General features: G+C 40.9%; 1 protein-coding gene across 1 annotated transcript; it reads left to right on the top strand.

Annotated features, from left to right (window-relative positions):
• The first annotated feature begins 61 nt into the window (after positions 1-61).
• On the top strand, positions 62-18582 carry PSPH (phosphoserine phosphatase). Its single transcript, XM_075264935.1, has 7 exons — positions 62-133; positions 4635-4674; positions 6174-6329; positions 8096-8230; positions 10456-10601; positions 12038-12186; positions 16055-18582. Exons 2-7 carry the CDS (start codon positions 4658-4660, stop codon positions 16196-16198), a joined length of 747 nt encoding a protein of 248 aa, XP_075121036.1. The 5' UTR covers positions 62-133; positions 4635-4657; the 3' UTR covers positions 16199-18582.

The raw sequence follows: 18582 nt of genomic DNA, 5'->3' as shown, positions 1-18582 counted from the left end.
ATATGACAGCAGCAGCTTACTCAGCAGTCTGCCACATAGAGCAGTGAGCCTGCTCTTGGACTCCTAGCTCAAAGGTCTCTGCACCCTGGATCTGAGTCACCAGCATTGCCGAGCAGCAGCCCAGCCGGCTACAGTAAGTCATTCATTATCATGGCATCCGCCTTCATAGATTGCAGGGACAATGGAGCGATCCTGTGTACACGGGAGGACACTGCGGCTCCTGTCACCGGCATGTGATTCTGGTGACAAGGGTAGGCGCTAAAACACACGAGCTGATGCAATCGCAAGCGGCGCCGGCATCATCTGTCACTCACTTCACCTACACCGAGCACAAGGAGCTTTTTTCCATATAGGACTAGCTGAACTTTCCCAAGATCTGCAGCACAGATCACACTAGTGTACTGGTCAGGCCAGTATAACCAGCCTTCAGACATTGTAGTACTTGTATGCAATGTAACCAAGGAACCCAACCATGATCCAATAATCTCAGAAGAGTCTTTGTAACCTTTGTCAGTCCCTGCAACATTGTAGCTATACCTGTGTCCACATGTGACTGATAAACTGATGTCAAAATATATTAGTTTGCCTTACTTTTCTTTCACTTTACATCACTTACAGTCCAAGTTATTATTAAGGCGGAGGTGATAACTAATGCACTTTATCATCAGTCATAGAAATGAATTGTGTGCCTTCACTGATCTCTCAGGTAAAGGCGTACAAAATACAGCACACGCCATGAAACTGCCATTTAAGAAGTGACAGCCATATCCAGGGGTGGGACTCGCATCATGACTGCATGAACAACAAGGATATATGTGCAGGATTCCAACAGTGTACCACACCTTGGAAATTACTGTTATAACCAAATAAAATAATTAGAACTGTTCCAGATACAGTACATATTAGATTAGGTTCACATCTGTGTCAGGTGCTTTATTTGGAAACTCCATCACAATGTCTATCTAAAATTACAGAATGAAAAGTTCTATAAACCCGATTTTTAATTTAATTTTTTTTTTTTCAGTTAAAAAGAACAGACATGTAGTGACGGCCATGTGGCTCCATTGGCATTTGCTATTTTAGCGTTCCATTTATCTGTTTTACTGGTCCTTAAAATATATATAAATATATTATAGTGTTATAAATTACCCATACTTATGAGCCCACCACTCCCTTACTCATTGGATAGAATTTTAAATAGGATTGGCACTATTATTACAGCCTAGATGCCATACTTTTATCAGTATTAAAATTAATCTACCTTATTTTTGCCCATGAAGCTAGCTTATCTAGATACCATATTCTTGTCCATGCTGCCAGCTTAGGTATTCCGTAGTTATTACTTTTTATTTCATGACTAAACAACTTTACTTAAAAAAAATTCAAGTAATGAGAACCCCTATAAGGCCCAGTTAAAGGGGACCTTTCACTACCTCCACCACCGCCAGTTCTTTGCATCATTCAACAGGTGCCACCTCACTGATTCTGGAACAGTTAGTATTTTTTTTTTTTTTTTTTTGCTCGAGCCCCGACTGTTCCTGAGCAATCCTTTCTGTTAGTTTCAGCAGAATTATGCTGTCTAGTGTCAGGCAGCGGTAGTCAGAGACCACCCACCAAACAGTATTATTGTGCTCCTGAACGGTAGGGGCTCGAGAAATTCCAACTGAACTGGAATCTAGTGGAGTGGGCGCCTATTGAAGAATTCAGAGAGTTGCTGTTGGTGGTAAAAAGCTCTGTTTAACATTTGAGTGTCTAATTGCCATACAGTGGGGACTGTCTGAGTTCTTTCTTGGTGTCTATTGCCATTCAGCCCTATTCTTCCAGTCATATCTAAATGAATTTGCAGAGCAGTCTGAAAACATAAAGTAGCATGTGTATCCTCTACTGATAGACTAGAAAATATATTGCTGATCAGTGGGGGTCTGACCATTGAGACCACCCTCCAATTCTGAGACTGGGAGCAGTTTTACCTCCATTGTGAATGCAGCTGTGGTGAAGGCCACAACACTTCTGGTGGACACAGATGTGCCCTGCTGCAACTGACTTCAAAAGGAGCCCCAAGATATGAGTGAGTGCTTTACATTGACCATCTGCAATTGTTACAGTCCTATGAAAAAGTTTGGGCACCCCTATTAATCTTAATCATTTTTAGTTCTAAATATTTTGGTATTTGCAACAGCCATTTCAGTTTGATATATCTAATAACTGATGGACACAGTAATATTTCAGGATTGAAATGAGGTTTATTGTACTAACAGAAAATGCGCAATATGCATTAAACCAAAATTTGACCGGTGCAAAAGTATGGGCACCTCAACAGAAAAGTGACATTAATATTTAGTACATCCTCCTTTTGCAAAGAGAACAGCCTCTAGTCGCTTCCTGTAGCTTTTAATCAGTTCCTGGATCCTGGATAAAGGTATTTTGGACAAACAATTCAAGTTCAGTTAAGTTAGATGGTCGCCGAGCATGGACAGCCCGCTTCAAATCATCCCACAGATGTTCAATGATATTCAGGTCTGGGGACTGGGATGGCCATTCCAGAACATTGTAATTGTTCCTCTGCATGAATGCCTGAGGATTTGGAGCGGTGTTTTGGATCATTGTCTTGCTGAAATATCCATCCCCGGCGTAACTTCAACTTCGTCACTGATTCTTGAACATTATTCTCAAGAATCTGCTGATACTGAGTGGAATCCATGCGACCCTCAACTTTAACAAGATTCCCGATGCCGGCATTGGCCACACAGCCCCAAAGCATGATGGAACCTCCACCAAATTTTACAGTGGGTAGCATGTGTTTTTCTTGGAATGCTGTTTCTTTTTGGACGCCATGCATAACGCCTTTTTTTATAACCAAACAACTCAATTTTTGTTTCCAAAATGAAGCTGCCTTGTCCAAATGTGCTTTTTCATACCTCAGGCAACTCTATTTGTGGCGTACGTGCAGAAACGGCTTCTTTCTCATCACTCTCCCATGCAGCTTCTATTTGTGCAAAGTGCGCTGTATAGTTGACCGATGCACAGTGACACCATCTGCAGCAAGATGATGCTGCAGCTCTTTGGAGGTGGTCTGTGGATTGTCCTTGACTGTTCTCACCATTCTTCTTCTCTGCCTTTCTGATATTTTTCTTGGCCTGCCACTTCTGGGCTTAACAAGAACTGTCCCTGTGGTCTTCCATTTCCTTACTATGTTCCTCACAGTGGAAACTGACAGGTTAAATCTCTGAGACAGCTTTTTGTATCCTTCCGCTGAACAACTATGTTGAACAATCTTTGTTTTCAGATCATTTGAGAGTTGTTTTGAGTAGCCCATGATGCCACTCTTCAGAGGAGATTCAAATAGTAGAACAACTTGCAATTGGCCACCTTAAATACCTTTTCTTATGATTGGATACACCTGGCTATGAAGTTCAAAGCTCACTGAGGTTACAAAACCACTTTTGTGCTTCAGTAAGTCAGTAAAAAGTAGTTAGGAGTATTCAAATCAATAAAATGATAAGGGTGCCCATACTTTTGCACCGGTCAAATTTTGGTTTAATGCATATTGCGCATTTTCTGTTAGTACAATAAACCTCATTTCAATCCTGAAATATTACTGTGTCCATCAGTTATTAGATATATCAAACTGAAATGGCTGTTGCAAACACCAAAATATTTAGAACTAAAATGATTAAGATTAATAGGGGTGCCCAAACTTTTTCATAGGACTGTATATTGCCAAATAGCTCTTCCCCCTTTAAATAATCCATTCTTATTATATGTAGTCAGCAGATATCAATTTAAAGCAGTGTCTACATCAGAGCTGATGTTGATGTTGTTGTTGTAGATTCTGACATATGTAGTGGGCCTCGGCAAAAAAAAACACGGGGCAAAACTTTGGCAACAATGCGTCGCGGTTTTTCCTACAGCAGTTTTCACAAAGTTAACAGAGATTTCCTCTATGGACTTTTTGCTTCAATTATAACCATAGGGAAACTGCTGGCGTTTATATAGGTATAATTGACATACAGTGATTTCCAAATCATGGTCAAAGTGCCACGTGGAGCCCCATCTTAAGTGTAAAGCACGTCCCATGAGGTTTGTTGGCTGTCATCTCTCTGATCATGGATTCTGCACGTGATTTCTGATACATTAGACCTGGACAGATAAGTAAAGTTGTGAAAAGAATATCTTGGATTGTAGCTGTAAAAATTGTAGTAACTGATAGTGAACATTTCAGCTGTTACGGTATAACAAATTCTCAATAAGCATAAGGGATAATTCACACACTTCAGATTTTGTTGCAGAAAGTTTTGCAATAGAAATTCTGTTCCATAGGTCTATAGAATTTAATGTGCTTTCTGCATAAACAAATTTTTGCAGCAAAATCTGCTACACGTGAAGGCACATTTAGAATTACTAGTCATAAGTTTACATTTGGAATAATGTTTGACCTTTGACCGGTCATTCTGTAACTGTCACAGGTACAGTATGGGGAAATATTAACAAGGGCATTACATAATGTACCTATATAACTTGAGAGGCAAACACATGTTGGTTCAATACGATGCATTGCACTACAGATAACTCTTAGCTGCTTATTCTCTAAGAAAAGCAGAGAATTTCTGATAAGCAGAACTTTTCTTTTACAGACCCTACTGCTGACATCTGATCCATGTGCACACATATCAGGTAAATGCTATGATAAATTTACAGGTTCGCATTTATATATGTATATATTGCTTTTATGATCCTAATTTCATTTTTAATCTGCTCAGTTACGTGTTTAGTTAGCATTACCTTGAAGAACAAGAATCTGTAAGGAAGGCTGTCAACTAGTAGAATGTGACACATCCTACCTGAAAATGTAAACTTGTTATATTTTCCTTTTAAATAGAGACTATTTATGGTTATTGATTTAGTTATACTGTATTACATCATGGATCTACTGTGGCACATGCTGTATACTGTGCGGAAATCTAAGAATATAAGAATATGCAGAATATAAGATTTACCTACAAGACTTCCATAATCTGTATGTGGGCTTCCATTATGGCTTCTGTTATACTCAATCCAGGCTTATTAATTGATAGGTCATCAATTAAAATAGTCAGGGTTATGACATCTGCTCATTCCCCCCCCCCCCCTCCCCAGAGCACAGCACCATACATTTGTACAGTGGATGTGCTTCGTGTTGCGGCTCAGGCCATTGATTCGATTGGGACTGAGCTGTGAACAGGCCATGTGACTGATGAATGTGACATCACATGGTATGTGAAGTGGAAGTGGAACTGTGTGTAGCGCTATAGTGTCAGGGGGGGCGTTCCTTACCACCCAGCCATGATGCTGAGCGGTAAAGAACACCCCTGCAATACTAATCTATGGATGAGTACTGTCAGGAGGGGGGGGGGGTCTCCTCACTGCTCTGCATCATTGCGGGGCGGTAAGGAATACCTCCTTACAGTACAGCGCTATGGACAGTACTGTCAACAGGGGTGTTCCCAGCTAGACAGTATGACGCTGATGTGGAAACTGATGTAGCAGAGCTGGATTTGAGTCAGCTTGCATTACATACAGAGATAACTGACTCCTTATCTCAGCCTTTATCAGCCAAATTCAATTAAACTGGCTGATAAGTGGAAAAGCTGAAGATAGACAGCACAGTAATCCTGTGCTCTCACCTCCCCCTCCCCTATATGAGGAGCTCCGTTGCTTGTCAGCCCCTCCCTCCCCCCTGAGAGCAGTCAGCTACGTCACTTGACAAATGAGCAGATAATCCCAAGGGCCAGTGTCAATAATGAAGTGAACAAATTAAGATAGCGGCCAAACAAAGCAGTTTTGATAAAGCAATGTATTTAGGAAAAGTCTTATATTATCCACATAAACTAGCAGTATAGATAGGATCCTTGTTATGGGACAACCCCTTTAAGGGGCTGTCCAGAGCTTTGTCCCATTTTCACAGGTAGTTAGCTGTGCTATATTATGGTCTGCCAACTACAATAGCACAGGTGAAAACGGGTGAAGAGGGAGGAGATGGAATGACTCGGGTGCTGGTCCCAATCACATGACCTGGGGTGGAATCCAGCTTGGAATGCCTATATTCAGTGTGTAAAAAAATCTTAGAAGACGTAAGTAAAATAAAACCCTCTGCACAGCCTCTTTGAGCAACTATTATCTCTCTTGTTTTGCAGAAAAGTGCACCACAGAATGTCTTCCCTCTCACAGCTGAAGGAAATTTTCCGCGGGGCAGATGCCGTTTGCTTTGATGTGGATAGCACAGTTATAAAAGAGGAGGGTATAGATGAATTAGCTAAGTTCTGCGGTGTGGGGGATGCCGTGGCAGAAATGTAAGTGTACATATGTGCTAACACACTGCTTCTGAAACAATTTTTTTTTTATTATTGGAAATATATTAATTGGTGAGTCAGATGCTATGACTTAGATCAATGACTGTGTACAGACAAGATAAAGAAGCAAAGCTGATGTATGAAATATGGCAGAGACCGCGCAACAGGTGATTGTGAGCGGAACTATTGTTAGTGTGATTTGTGAGTGCCAAATCTTTAGCCAAGAGTTGCTATTGAGGAGAACAAGTCATTGTGCAGGGTTGTCTTTCTTTCATTTAACCAAAGTCCTTCTTGTCCTCTCCTATACTTCTTGGTGTAGTGTTCCACTAAATAAATGTAGAATATCAAATGTTCAAATCCAATGAATGAAAGATTTCAAGTAAAAGACAAAGGTTTATTCATCTCATTCTTTAAAAAAAAGTTATGGTGGCCAAGGAGGGCTTTTTCAAGTCAATGAGAATCTACGTGATAATGCATGATAAGCAACAGGACCCTTTAAAGAACTTGTCACTTTATTCATTTTTGTGCTGTTTCTTTGCTTTGGAGCCCTTTGCTCAGTGACCGACTGCTATCTCTGTATGTACACTTGTACAGAAAAGTTGTGTAAGGCTGGGGCCCCTTGTTGTGAAAACGCAACGTTTTACAGTATCAGCAAGACAGATCGGATTCTGGCTGATCCCAGCCACATATTGCAGAAGAAAATCTGCACTGGAAATGCTTGCAGTTTTGTAAGTCGCAGCATGTCAATTATACCTACAGAAACGCTAGTGTTTTTCGTATAGGTCTAATAGAAGTAGAAAGTCAGCAGAGAGAAACTGTGAAATGCACTGCAGGAAAAAATGCAGTGTGTTTCTTCTGCAGTCTTTTCCACAGCGTTTTTTGGCTGCGGCTTGCCTAAGGCTGAGGCCTCACATGGTGGGATTTTTGTTTGTTTGTTTTTGAGATAATACCACTAGTGGATTGAGCAGAAGGGAAAGGTATAATATATATAATATAATATAAGAACTTCCTATATATTTCCCATTCCTTTTGTAGCCATTCTTGGCTTTGGATCAAAAAACCGCAGCAAAATCTGCAACAAAAAAGCTGCGTTTCTGCAACATTGGGTTTTAGCGAATACTAAAAAGATCCACCCAGTGATTTCCAAAGCTTGGAATGAGCAGGAATATAAATTAATAAAAGCTCTGCTGAATCTTTTCCCACAAAGCGATATACAAATCTGTTCATCTGCCAAACAACATACTGTTAGTGACAAAGATTCCATGTTTAATATGACAAGTTCCCTTTAAAGCATCTTTCTCTTCATGCTTATAGAAGCTGCTGTCAGTAGTTTTCCAAAGCAGCTACCCCAGGGTTCCAGTTGCTAGAGCCCTTTTTTTTCTCTCCTGAAAGCACTGCTTACTACACAATAGATGGGGCAGACTGCCAGAAATTCTGAAGCCTTAGCCTAGACAGCAGATCATGTGAGGGGCATGGTGGGTGCCATGCGAACATTCCCACATGATAAATACACTGGAGATTTTCTGAATGAATGGACATCCGAAGAACAATCTGAGATTGATGTCTCACATTACCTGTTTTACTACATTCAGCGGTGATCAGGATTCTTAGGAGGAAACACATTAGAGAAAGATATAAACTGTGTGTCAAAATGTATATCTTATATTGCTGTTTAGTGTTTGTTGCTCTGTTCATTGTGGTTTTGTGCAAACAAGCAGAAGTTTTTGCATTTAGTGTTTTGTTTTGTTTTCTGCGTTTTTGCGTAGGACTCGCAAAGCAATGGGAGGATCTCTGACCTTCAAGGCTGCTCTGACTGAGAGACTTGCGTTAATTCACCCATCAAGGGAACAAGTACAAGCTTTGATAACAGAGCACCCTCCAAGGCTCACAGAGGGAATTAAGTGAGTTTTCTTTTTTTTACAAGATCACTTTACATACATAAGGAGATAAAAAAAAAACAATTTTATTCAGTTTTACACTGTGAAATGTTAGCATAGTGGGTGAGTCTTCCATCATTGGATGATCTGCTTTAGTTTTATTACATCACTATACCTAGTCCAAACAGAAGAATTACTGGTGAAAGTGTATTGTGTTTCATATCAATAATGTACTAAGCACAAAGGGTAAGTAGAAGAAATCTTATTACTCTGCATATGGCCGCTGATTCTCATATTTTACTTGTAGGTCATGGATATCTTTTCAGTATGTTTTCAACCTCACCATGCATCTTGAGACTGTAAACCCAAATAGAGATGAGCGAACACTATTTGAAACTCCCATTTCGAATAGCACGCACCCATAGGAAATAAATGGATGCAGCCGTCACGCAGGGGGTTAAGCGGCCAGCCGTTGGCAAAGTCTGTGTGCTGGCTGCTTCCATTCATTCCTATGGGTGCGTGCTATTCTAAACGGCCGTTTAGAATAGTGTTTGCTCATCTCTAAACCCTAACATATGAGATATTTCCTATACTGTATTTGGCATGTGGGGTTCATTATAATGTAACTTTTATTGATAACTACCGGTATATTAAAATCGTGAACTCTGATAGAAATAAAGACATTATAATAAGCCTGGTAGTTGTTCAGAAGTAGCCAGGTAGCCTATAAATAATGTCCGATTTATTGATTCTATGCCTCTGCAGATTTAGGACTAGTTTTGGTTGGAGCCAGGGAAAAAGGTTGCGTCTCTGGATTTGAAATAAAATAATTAATTATATTAATCAGTTATTAAAATAATTTATATGTATTGCTAGTTACATTTTTTTTTTCATAGGAATTCAATTGGTAGTGTTTTAAGGAATTAGAAGAGCTTTACTGCTAACATGGTAGTCAGAAATTGATGGAGTTGGAATAGGAGTCTGAATCAGGCTGTGGGAAAATAGAGTAGTTGGAGTAGATGGTTTGGCCTACCAACCCCACAGCCCTGGAAGCAATACTGTTCTCTGTTACAAATTAGCAACACAGGCCTTTTGGTTGTCTATGGGTGGTAGCTGAACCCTGACCTTACCCACATGCAGTGGTCAATAGCAGCATGATATTACCTTCAAAATCATCAGCTATTGTCCACCCTGTGTGAAATTACTGCTATATCCTACTGCTGTGCAATGGTCTCTAAGTGCACGGAACTGTATGGAAGATAGACCTGGGGCCCTTCATTAGGCCCATGGTCATCATGTTCCAGAGCATACAAACTTTATACAGACATTGCCCTTTGTTGGATTCGAACGGAACACCTCAGTACCTCAAAGCAACAGTGAACACCAATGAGCCACTGTGCTTTGGGGAAAAGGGGCAATTATTTTTGATTGGGCCCCAGGCTATCACCTATTTTGCCTTTATTGTAATCTGCCCTAGGATAAGGCTTTTAAACAGATGGTGATTTATATAATATTGTAATCCAGGTACAATGGCCAATTTATTGTGAGTTTGATTTAGGTCATAATTGCTCAGCCCTTTTGGGAAATCCATAATAATAAAAGACCCCAGATTATACTAACAGTTTCAGTTCGGATGTGTTTGTTCTAAATGAAATTTCAAGTGTTGTAATAACTGAACCGAAATAATTGATTTGAACAAAATCATGCCAGCTATCCCGGTTGATGTTCAGTGTCAGTTTTCGATGAATCGCCCAGCCCTAGTTTATACCTAGGATATATCTCATTTGGGAAGGGGTAAGTATGTGGCACAAAATAGCTTGTAATCGTGTAGCCAATATTTTGGGTAGTAATTTATAACTATGGTTCAAAAGGAAGATGGGGTGATAAGAGTTAGGATGGGTAGAGTTCTTATTGGGTTTGAGTAACAAAATTGTTAGGGATTCTGTAAGTCTGGGGTATTATGCAGGAACACTGCATTAAAGAGTCTAGGAGGTGTCAGGGCTAGGTCCTGACTTAGTAACTTAAAATATTTCATTTTGATGCTGTCTGGCCTTGGTGTCTTACCCTTTGGAGCTTTTTTTTTAATGGCTGCCAATACCTCTTCCTCACTTATCTCAGAGTTCAGAGTGAGTCTTTGTCCTTCTGAAAGATGAGATTTGGATTGAGTCCAGAAAGTTTTGTATAGCTCTCCAAATCCATATTTTATATTTAATTAATCCATTTTATAATTATCCATTCTTCTTTTATAGAGAGCTGGTTCATAGACTGCAACAGCGAAATGTACAAGTTTTTCTGATATCTGGAGGATTTCGTAGCATTGTGGAACATGTAGCCACAGAGTTGGATATACCACTCACTAATGTATATGCAAACCGGCTCAAGTTTTATTTCAATGGTAAGTCATGCATGTTACATTGAAAGAAAACAGCTTTAGGCTGAGCTCCACATTACAGATACGCAGTTTTTTTTATTTTTTGCTTGTCACATTGGAACCTTCCTTGCAGATTCTATCATATGTAATCGGGAACAATAGCAATCTTATGTGCCAAAACATGGGAACCTCAGCGGAACATGATAAACCCCATTACAATTAAATAGGGTCTATGGGGCATAATGTCTGTCATGTGATGGACTGGCATTGAGTATAATGGAAGTCACAATGTAGATGTGAGCAGAGCCTTAGTAACAGGTCTGACCATTGGAAAGCCAAACTGGGTGGTAGTTCTTAAAGGGGTATTCCCATGAACATAATCATATCTATATTTGTAGATAATTAAAAGTTAAACATTTTTGCAAATATAAGTAATTAAAAATTCTGAAGAGTTTTAAAGATTTTCTCTAACTTTCTTAGTGGTGACAGTCTGTTACCTTGATCAGTTTCCAATGGATACGGCCACTAATGCAGAAACTTTCTATGATCTGGGACTTCCCAGGAACCCTGCCGTGATTTCTTACTGTAGCCGGGTTATCAGGCAGGGACACTACATGTATCAGAAGATCTCTCGGCCACAATAAAGAAATCGTGGTTGATTTTCTGACCTTAGAAAGGTCCTGCATTCATGGTCGTATCCAATGGCAACCGATCAAGACAACAAGACTGTGACCACAAGATATTTAGAGAAAATCTTTAAAACTCTGCAAAATGATTAATTACAAAATTGTTTGACTTTTAATTATCTACAAATTAAAAAATAATTGTGTACATGGGAATACCCCTTTAAGTTCTCGCGTTCACTGTGGACCCCACCATCTGGATCAGAAAGGGAAATTACAATACAATTTAGGGCTCTACAACCATTATGAACTTCCATTCTCTTCAAATTGTATTTACAAGGATTGATTTAATAAAATATATATACTGTAAAGGGAATCTGACACCAGGATGGAGCATATTAGACCAGGAACTCAGGTAAATAGGTCAGATTCCCCTCAATGTAACACCTCTTACCCCTTGCCAAAATATTTAATAATTTCACAATATGCAAATGAGAAAGCTGGAGCATGGTTACATTGCTCCACAGTGCTCTAATAGACCCTCTTTCCTGCTCACTTCTTTGACAGGGCCATGGAATTATGCTGAAATCTCACCTGGCTCTGTGTTGTTGTGTTTGGAGCAATAGAACTGCTGAATATTGAATGTTGTATTAGATATTGAAGTTTTGTGCTGCACACTGTGTGAGCAAGGCCAACCTTTTCACAATTCCTGCATAATTTTCCTAATTCCTTTAACTCATGATCATTTCTGTACAGTTCATATTAGTCAATATGGACATCTAAGCATTTTTTTTATCTGCCTTTTAACTATAAACCTTCTCATTGTTATATTTTAAGGCGAGTATGCTGGATTTGATGAGGCACAACTCACTGCAGAATCTGGTGGAAAAGGAAAGGTAATCGGCTTATTAAAGGAGAAATATGGCTTCCAAAAAGTAGTAATGATTGGTGATGGAGCTACTGATATGGAAGCCTCTCCCCCTGCTGTAAGTATTGAGGCATTCAGTAGGAGGGTTCAGTGCTGGGTCCACTGTTAGTTAACTTATTTATTAATGATATAGAAAATGGGATTAAACAGCATTGTTTCCAGTTTTGCAGATGACATCAAGCGATGTAGTACAGTCTATAGAGGATGTACGTAGGGTACAAGCAGACTTGCTGCTCACAGCTTCAAAAAAGGATTCCTACTCTTGACCCATTTTACACATGCACATACCAAAGTAGGAAGTGAAACATCTCCTGCTGCTCCCCAATGTCAAACAGGTGCTGCAACTCTGGATTCTGCACCCATAATGTTGAGCTGTCTGCTGTCATTAAAATAATACCAAGATAAAACCAGTATCCTTAGAGGACCTTTCATGTCCACACAGGGCCGCCGATAGGCCAGTACTACTGCTACTGGCGTCAGGGGCCCGGCCAAATTTTAAAATGGGGGGGGGGCCCGGGCCCCCTGGCGCCGGCAGCAGTCATTGTATGTCCTGTTTCAACTCAGATCTGCGTCCAGAGGTCGCAGATCTGAGTTGAGCACATACACGGCTGAAGCGAGGAGCTGACACAGGTCAGCTCCTCGCTTCGCTGCTGCCGCCTGTCTCGCTGACACATATGCGGCTGAAGCGAGGAGCTGACCTGTGTCAGCTCCTCACTTCGCCGCTGCCGCCTCTCTCGGTGACACATATGCGGCTGAGCCGGAACCCGGCTCAGACGCATATGTGTCAGCGAGAGAGCCGGCAGCGGCGAATTGAGGAGCTGACACAGGTCAGCTCCTCGCTTCAGCCGCATACATGTCAGCGTCAGCGAGAGAGGCGGCAGCGGCGAAGCGAGGAGCTGACACAGGTCAGCTCCTCGCTTCAGCCGCATATGTGTCAGCGAGAGAGACACCCAGCGGCGAAGCGTGGAGCTGACCTGTGTCAGCTCCTTCCTTCAGCCGCATGTGTCAGCAGAGAGACGCGCAGAGAGCGGCGAGGGAGCGGAGGAGAAGGTAAGTTTAATGTGGAGGTGGAACGTGAATCTGGGGGCAGATGAAAGAGAGGACGGAATGACACTGGGGCAGATGAAGGAGGGGACGGCATGACACTGTGGGGACATGAATCTGGGGGCAGAGATGGAGGGACATGAATCTGGGGGCAGAGATGGGGGACATGAATCTGGGGGGACATGAATCTGGGGGCAGAGATGGAGGGGACATGAAACGGGGCAGAGATGTGGGGACATGAATCTAGGGGCAGAGATGGAAGGGGGACATGAAACTGGGGGCAGATGAAGGGTGTATATGAAACTGGGGGAGAGATAGAGGGGGGACATATAATTTACGGGTGACTGTAGGAGGATTATACTGTGTGCGGGCACATGGAAAATTAACAAGTGGGCGGAGTCAACACAAAAGTGGGCGGGGCTAAATTTGCTGCGGCGCGCTAAGCGCGCCACACATTTTGTCCCTCTTTTAGTTCTTCAAAAGTTGGGAGGTATGGAGATGGGGGGACATGAATCTGTGGGCAGAAATGTGGGGACATGAATCTGGGGGCAGAGATGGAGGTGACTTGAATCTGGGGGCAGATGAAGGGTGTATATGAAGCTAGGGGAGAGACGGAGGGGGACATATAATTTACGGGTGACTGTAGGAGGATTATACAGTGTGCGGGCAAATGGAAAATTAATGAGTGAGCGGAGTCAACATAACAGTGGGTGGGGCTAAAATTCCCACGGCGCGCAAAGCAAAAATGGCAGGGGGGGGGGGGGGCCCAGACACTTAGGCTGTATGGCGCCCCAAAATTCCTGATGGCGGCCCTGTGTCCACAGGGCACTTGCGGTGTAATACACCACTAGAAAGCCGTCAGTGCACTGAATTCAGCGCACTATTGGCTTTCACGTTCTGTGCCCCCAGTGAAGAGCTATGGATACCGTTACTGTAGCTCTTCAGTGTTAGAAGGGCGTTTTTGACATTCAGTCAGGAACGCCTTCCTCACAGTGGCATCTACTGCACTGTACTGTGAGGGGGGGGTCCTTACCGCCCAGCAATGAAGCTGAGCGGTGAGGAACGCCTCCCCTACTCCTGATAGTACTCGTCCATAGACAAGGTCTGGAGAAAGAGTTCCTTACCGCTCTGTGTCGTAGCTGGGTGGTAAGGAAAGCCCCCTCTCACAGTACAGCGCAATAGACCTTACCGTGAGGAGTGATGTTCCTGACTGACTGTACCTACCCTACATAGACTTATCCCTCGCAGGCAGCATCTTCATTGAAGAAAAATGACCACAGATGCATACTGCCATGAGTGCTGCCCCAAGTCTTACATTAGGCATGACAGTGTGTACGTTTTGCCGTATGTATTTATGAGGGGTGAAACTCTAATACAACAAGGCATGCAGACCTGCATTATATTATCACTATTTATTGAGTCACAAGAAAATTGATCTTGATCCGTTTTTCCTCTCCTGGGACTGCAATAAAACAGCTAATAAAAGGATTAATTTCTATAATGGAAAGTGACCATCAGACTCCCACTAGAGATGATCGAGTAGGTATTCGATAGAATACTACAGTATTCGATATACTCTTACTCGTTCGAATACTACTCGCTATTCGCAGTAAAGATTCGATTCAGAACCAGTGTTGATTGGCCCAATGCTATAAAGTGTATAACATTCGCCAAATCAATGTTGGTTCTGCAGCAGGCTCGTCCTTGCTAGTCGGGAGAGCTGGCAGCTTGCAGTTATGCGGGAGCTGACTTTTTCTCATAGGAATGCATTGATCAGCGTTGATTGGCCGAATGCTATACAGTGTACAGCATTTGGCAAATCAATGCTGGTTCTGCCGGAGGATCGTCTGTGAGGAGGCGGAGTCTAAGATCGGACCACAGCAGTCTCCATTGTGGTCCTATCTTAGACTCCGCCTTGTCACAGACAGTGTATAGCATTCGGCCAATCAATGCTGGTTCTGCAGGACGAGTAAAGGCCGGTTCACATTAGCACTTGCCTCCCATCCGGAAGGAGTCCGCAGGAGGACCCACCCCCCGAACGGAATATCAGCTCAACTGCAATCGCTGTGCAGTAAAAGCGCACGGACCCCATAGACTATAATGGGATTCAATATTCGATCGAGTAGTCGAATATTGAGGCTCTTCTCAAAACGAATATCGAATCTAGAATATTTCACTACTCGCTCATCTCTAATTCCCACTTACCATATATATGCAGTGACCATATAATATTTTCTCACAGATGGTTTAGTAATCTGTACTTCATAATCATGTCATTGCTTTGATGGAAACCATCTCTTCATGAACTGACTTCCAAGTGAGTCTGGAAGATACTGTACTTAAGGTGACATATACACAAATTGGGTGCATGTCACTGGGTTGTGAAGTGATGGCACACAGATGACAGCCACGTGCTATCCGTGCCTCCACCTTCATGGAGGTCAGTAAGCACGGTTCAATAAAGGGGCAGAAATGGAACCTGTCATGAGTTTTGCTCACAGCCCAATACACAGAGCTGTGAAAATACACTTTTATGTGTATTGGGACATAGAAATGAGTGGGTCAGTGGCCTAGCTGTGAAACACTGTCAAGTGCATGAGGCCTTACATGTAGTCACATATCACTGCTCTGCCATGATTAGATAAAAAGTCATCAAGCTGGAAGATCTGAGGAAAATACATAGCAGGTAATGACCCTATGTAAGTCAGTACTTACACAACACTTTGAGATAGTGCTGTGTGTGCAGGTTATTCAATATATGTTCACCCTTGAACTTTGCAGGGTCACTGAGTAGGTCATTGGGTAAAAGATCTTCCAGGAACTTGTTGTTTGCTCTAACTGCTTTGCATGTGTTTATTAAAGTTTGGGTGTTTTACATTCAGGATGGTTTCATTGGATTTGGAGGAAATGTCATCAGACAGCAAGTAAAGGAAAAAGCCAAGTGGTACATTACAGACTTTGAGGAGCTCCTCAGGGAACTGGACAATGAGAGCATCAAAATGAACCACAATGAAATAATTTACTAACATAGTGCTCGCACTTTATATTTTGTAGAAATAACCTTGTTTGTTAAATAGCTTTTTTTCATTGCACAATCCTTTATATGAATGAATAGTTAGTAAACATTTTATTGTACTGTAATGTATCTTTGTTCTACATTTCAGGAGAAATAGTGGTTATTTAACTTGTAGAATTTTTATAAATTGCTAGTCTCTGACATAGACTAACCGGTATATTTTTCAAGATTCTTTTCTAGATCTAGGTTATTTTACAATGTTGCAGAGCTGCAGTACTGTATACATAGCAAATCCTACCTTTCCATTTGGCCGAAATCTACTTCTGCATTAGTTAGTTATCTTTGAAGAATGATTGTTGCGAATAATCCTTCTATAAAATTTAGCTAACTTTAGGCATTTTTTTTTCTGCCAAGAAGGCTACAATCAGATGTTATATAGCAAATTATTGAGCATTCTTCAGTGTTGTTGTTTTTTGTTTGTAGCGTTTTTCTGGCCCACGTCACGAAAAAGCTGCTGCAGTTTTTTTAGTCAAATCCAGGAGGAAAGGAAAATAATAAATAAATAAATAACTTAATTTTATCCATTATGCTCAATCCATTCCTGGCTTTGGCTCAAAAAACTAAAGCAAAATCTTCAACAAAAAAAAGCAGTTTTTCTGCAATTTAGGGCCTTTGCTTTTTCAGCCTTTTTTTTTTCTTTATGGCTGAAAAAGTAGAGTATGTGAAGTTGCCTTGAGCGTGCTTCTGAACATAGAAACAATTTAATTTATGTAATGAAAAAAAAAATTTGCAGCTTTTCTTTTTTTTTTCTGCTGCGTTTCCACAATGCGTTTCTAAAATCTGAAAAATGCACAAAGATCCGACACTATTTTATGTTTAAGAAATATTTATTGAATTTGTATATCTGTTATCATAGAAGTGCAATGTAAAACGTTTTTCATAAGCCATGGATTTCAAAATGAGCCGCACTACAAAAATAAAAGTCAGTGAATGCAAATGGTTTCTATTATGGCAGAATATATTGGTGCACTTGGATGTTAGCAGACATACATTCAGATATTGTGTATCAAATTATTCTGATCTATTATGGAAAATCTTTCTCTTTCGACCTTTTACTCTTCCACCTGTTAAAGAGGTCCTTTCAACACCTCCATCAAATCCAGTTCTTTCCATTCTTCATTAGGTGCCACTCCACTGATATTATCACAGTTGGATTTATTTCTCTAGCTTCCCACTATTCCCTGTTAATTTCATTACAATTGTGGGTGGTCCCAGCCTGTCTGAGATAGCCAAGTCCCACCCAAATGACAGTAGAATTTGCATATTGGGAGCTTTTTGCTCAGGAATGGTAGGGACTAGAGAAAAAAAATCATACTGATCCAGAGTTGGTAGAGGTGGTGAAAGGTCCTCTCAAACTCCTACCTGCTCAACACTGTACTATAACTTTGTGCTGAATGTATAGTTAATACTTAATGTCATAATAGTACAGCACTGTAATGCCACGTGTGGCATTACTCCCCAGTCCCAATATTACTGAGGCTGGGGACTAGCTGCCGGAGTCTGAAGATACTCTGGCAGATAATATATAGAATAATGTATTTTGATCATCTCGCTTCCTCCATAAAAATAACAATAAAAAAAAAATAAAAAAAAAGTCTTAGATACCATACATTGGTAACAATAAAAAGTACAACTTGCCCCGCAAATAAAGAGTATTTACATATTACCGTCAATAAAACAGTAAAAAAGTTATAGGTGTCAGATAACTGTGACCGCAAGAGATCATTAGTTTTCAAAAAGTGAAATTTAATTTGTAAAAACAGTAAAACTTCATAAAACCAATATAAATATAGTATTGTCATAATGTTAATGGTCCACCGGACAAAGTTGCCATGCCATTTTTCATGCAAAGTTTATAACCTAAAAACAAAATGCAAAAAATTATACAATTGTGGATTTTTCACATTCCTAAAAAAAATTCATAAAAACTAATCAAAACACATACGTACCCCAAAATAGTGCCAAATTAAAGTACAACTCCTCACACAAAGAATAACCCCTTAGGCTAAGGCCCCATGGGCTGTAATCGCAGCGCTAAAGCGCTGCAGAAAGAATCGCGGCGTCTCCGCTGCGGGCAAATCTCGGCGTTTACATCCCGTGGCCCGACAGAAAAATAAATTGATGAATATTGGAAGGCAGGGAAGGAAAATATGAAAGGTGCCCAGCATTAATGTACAAACTACCTTGTGACCTTAAGGGGTTAATAGTGTCCTGTTTCTTATGTTAGATTAAGTTATGATCCATTCCAGTTTTAAATGTTTTGAAGCAGCTGTGCTGTTATGCCTATGGGTTTCTGTTTGTCTACTTTATTAAACATTGTTTATTAACATAAAA

This window comes from Leptodactylus fuscus, chromosome 2 (genome assembly GCF_031893055.1).
Source record: "Leptodactylus fuscus isolate aLepFus1 chromosome 2, aLepFus1.hap2, whole genome shotgun sequence".
Lineage (NCBI taxonomy): Eukaryota > Metazoa > Chordata > Amphibia > Anura > Leptodactylidae > Leptodactylus > Leptodactylus fuscus.
Note: the sequence above shows the minus strand (reverse complement) of the source record. Positions and strands in the feature narration are given on the sequence as shown.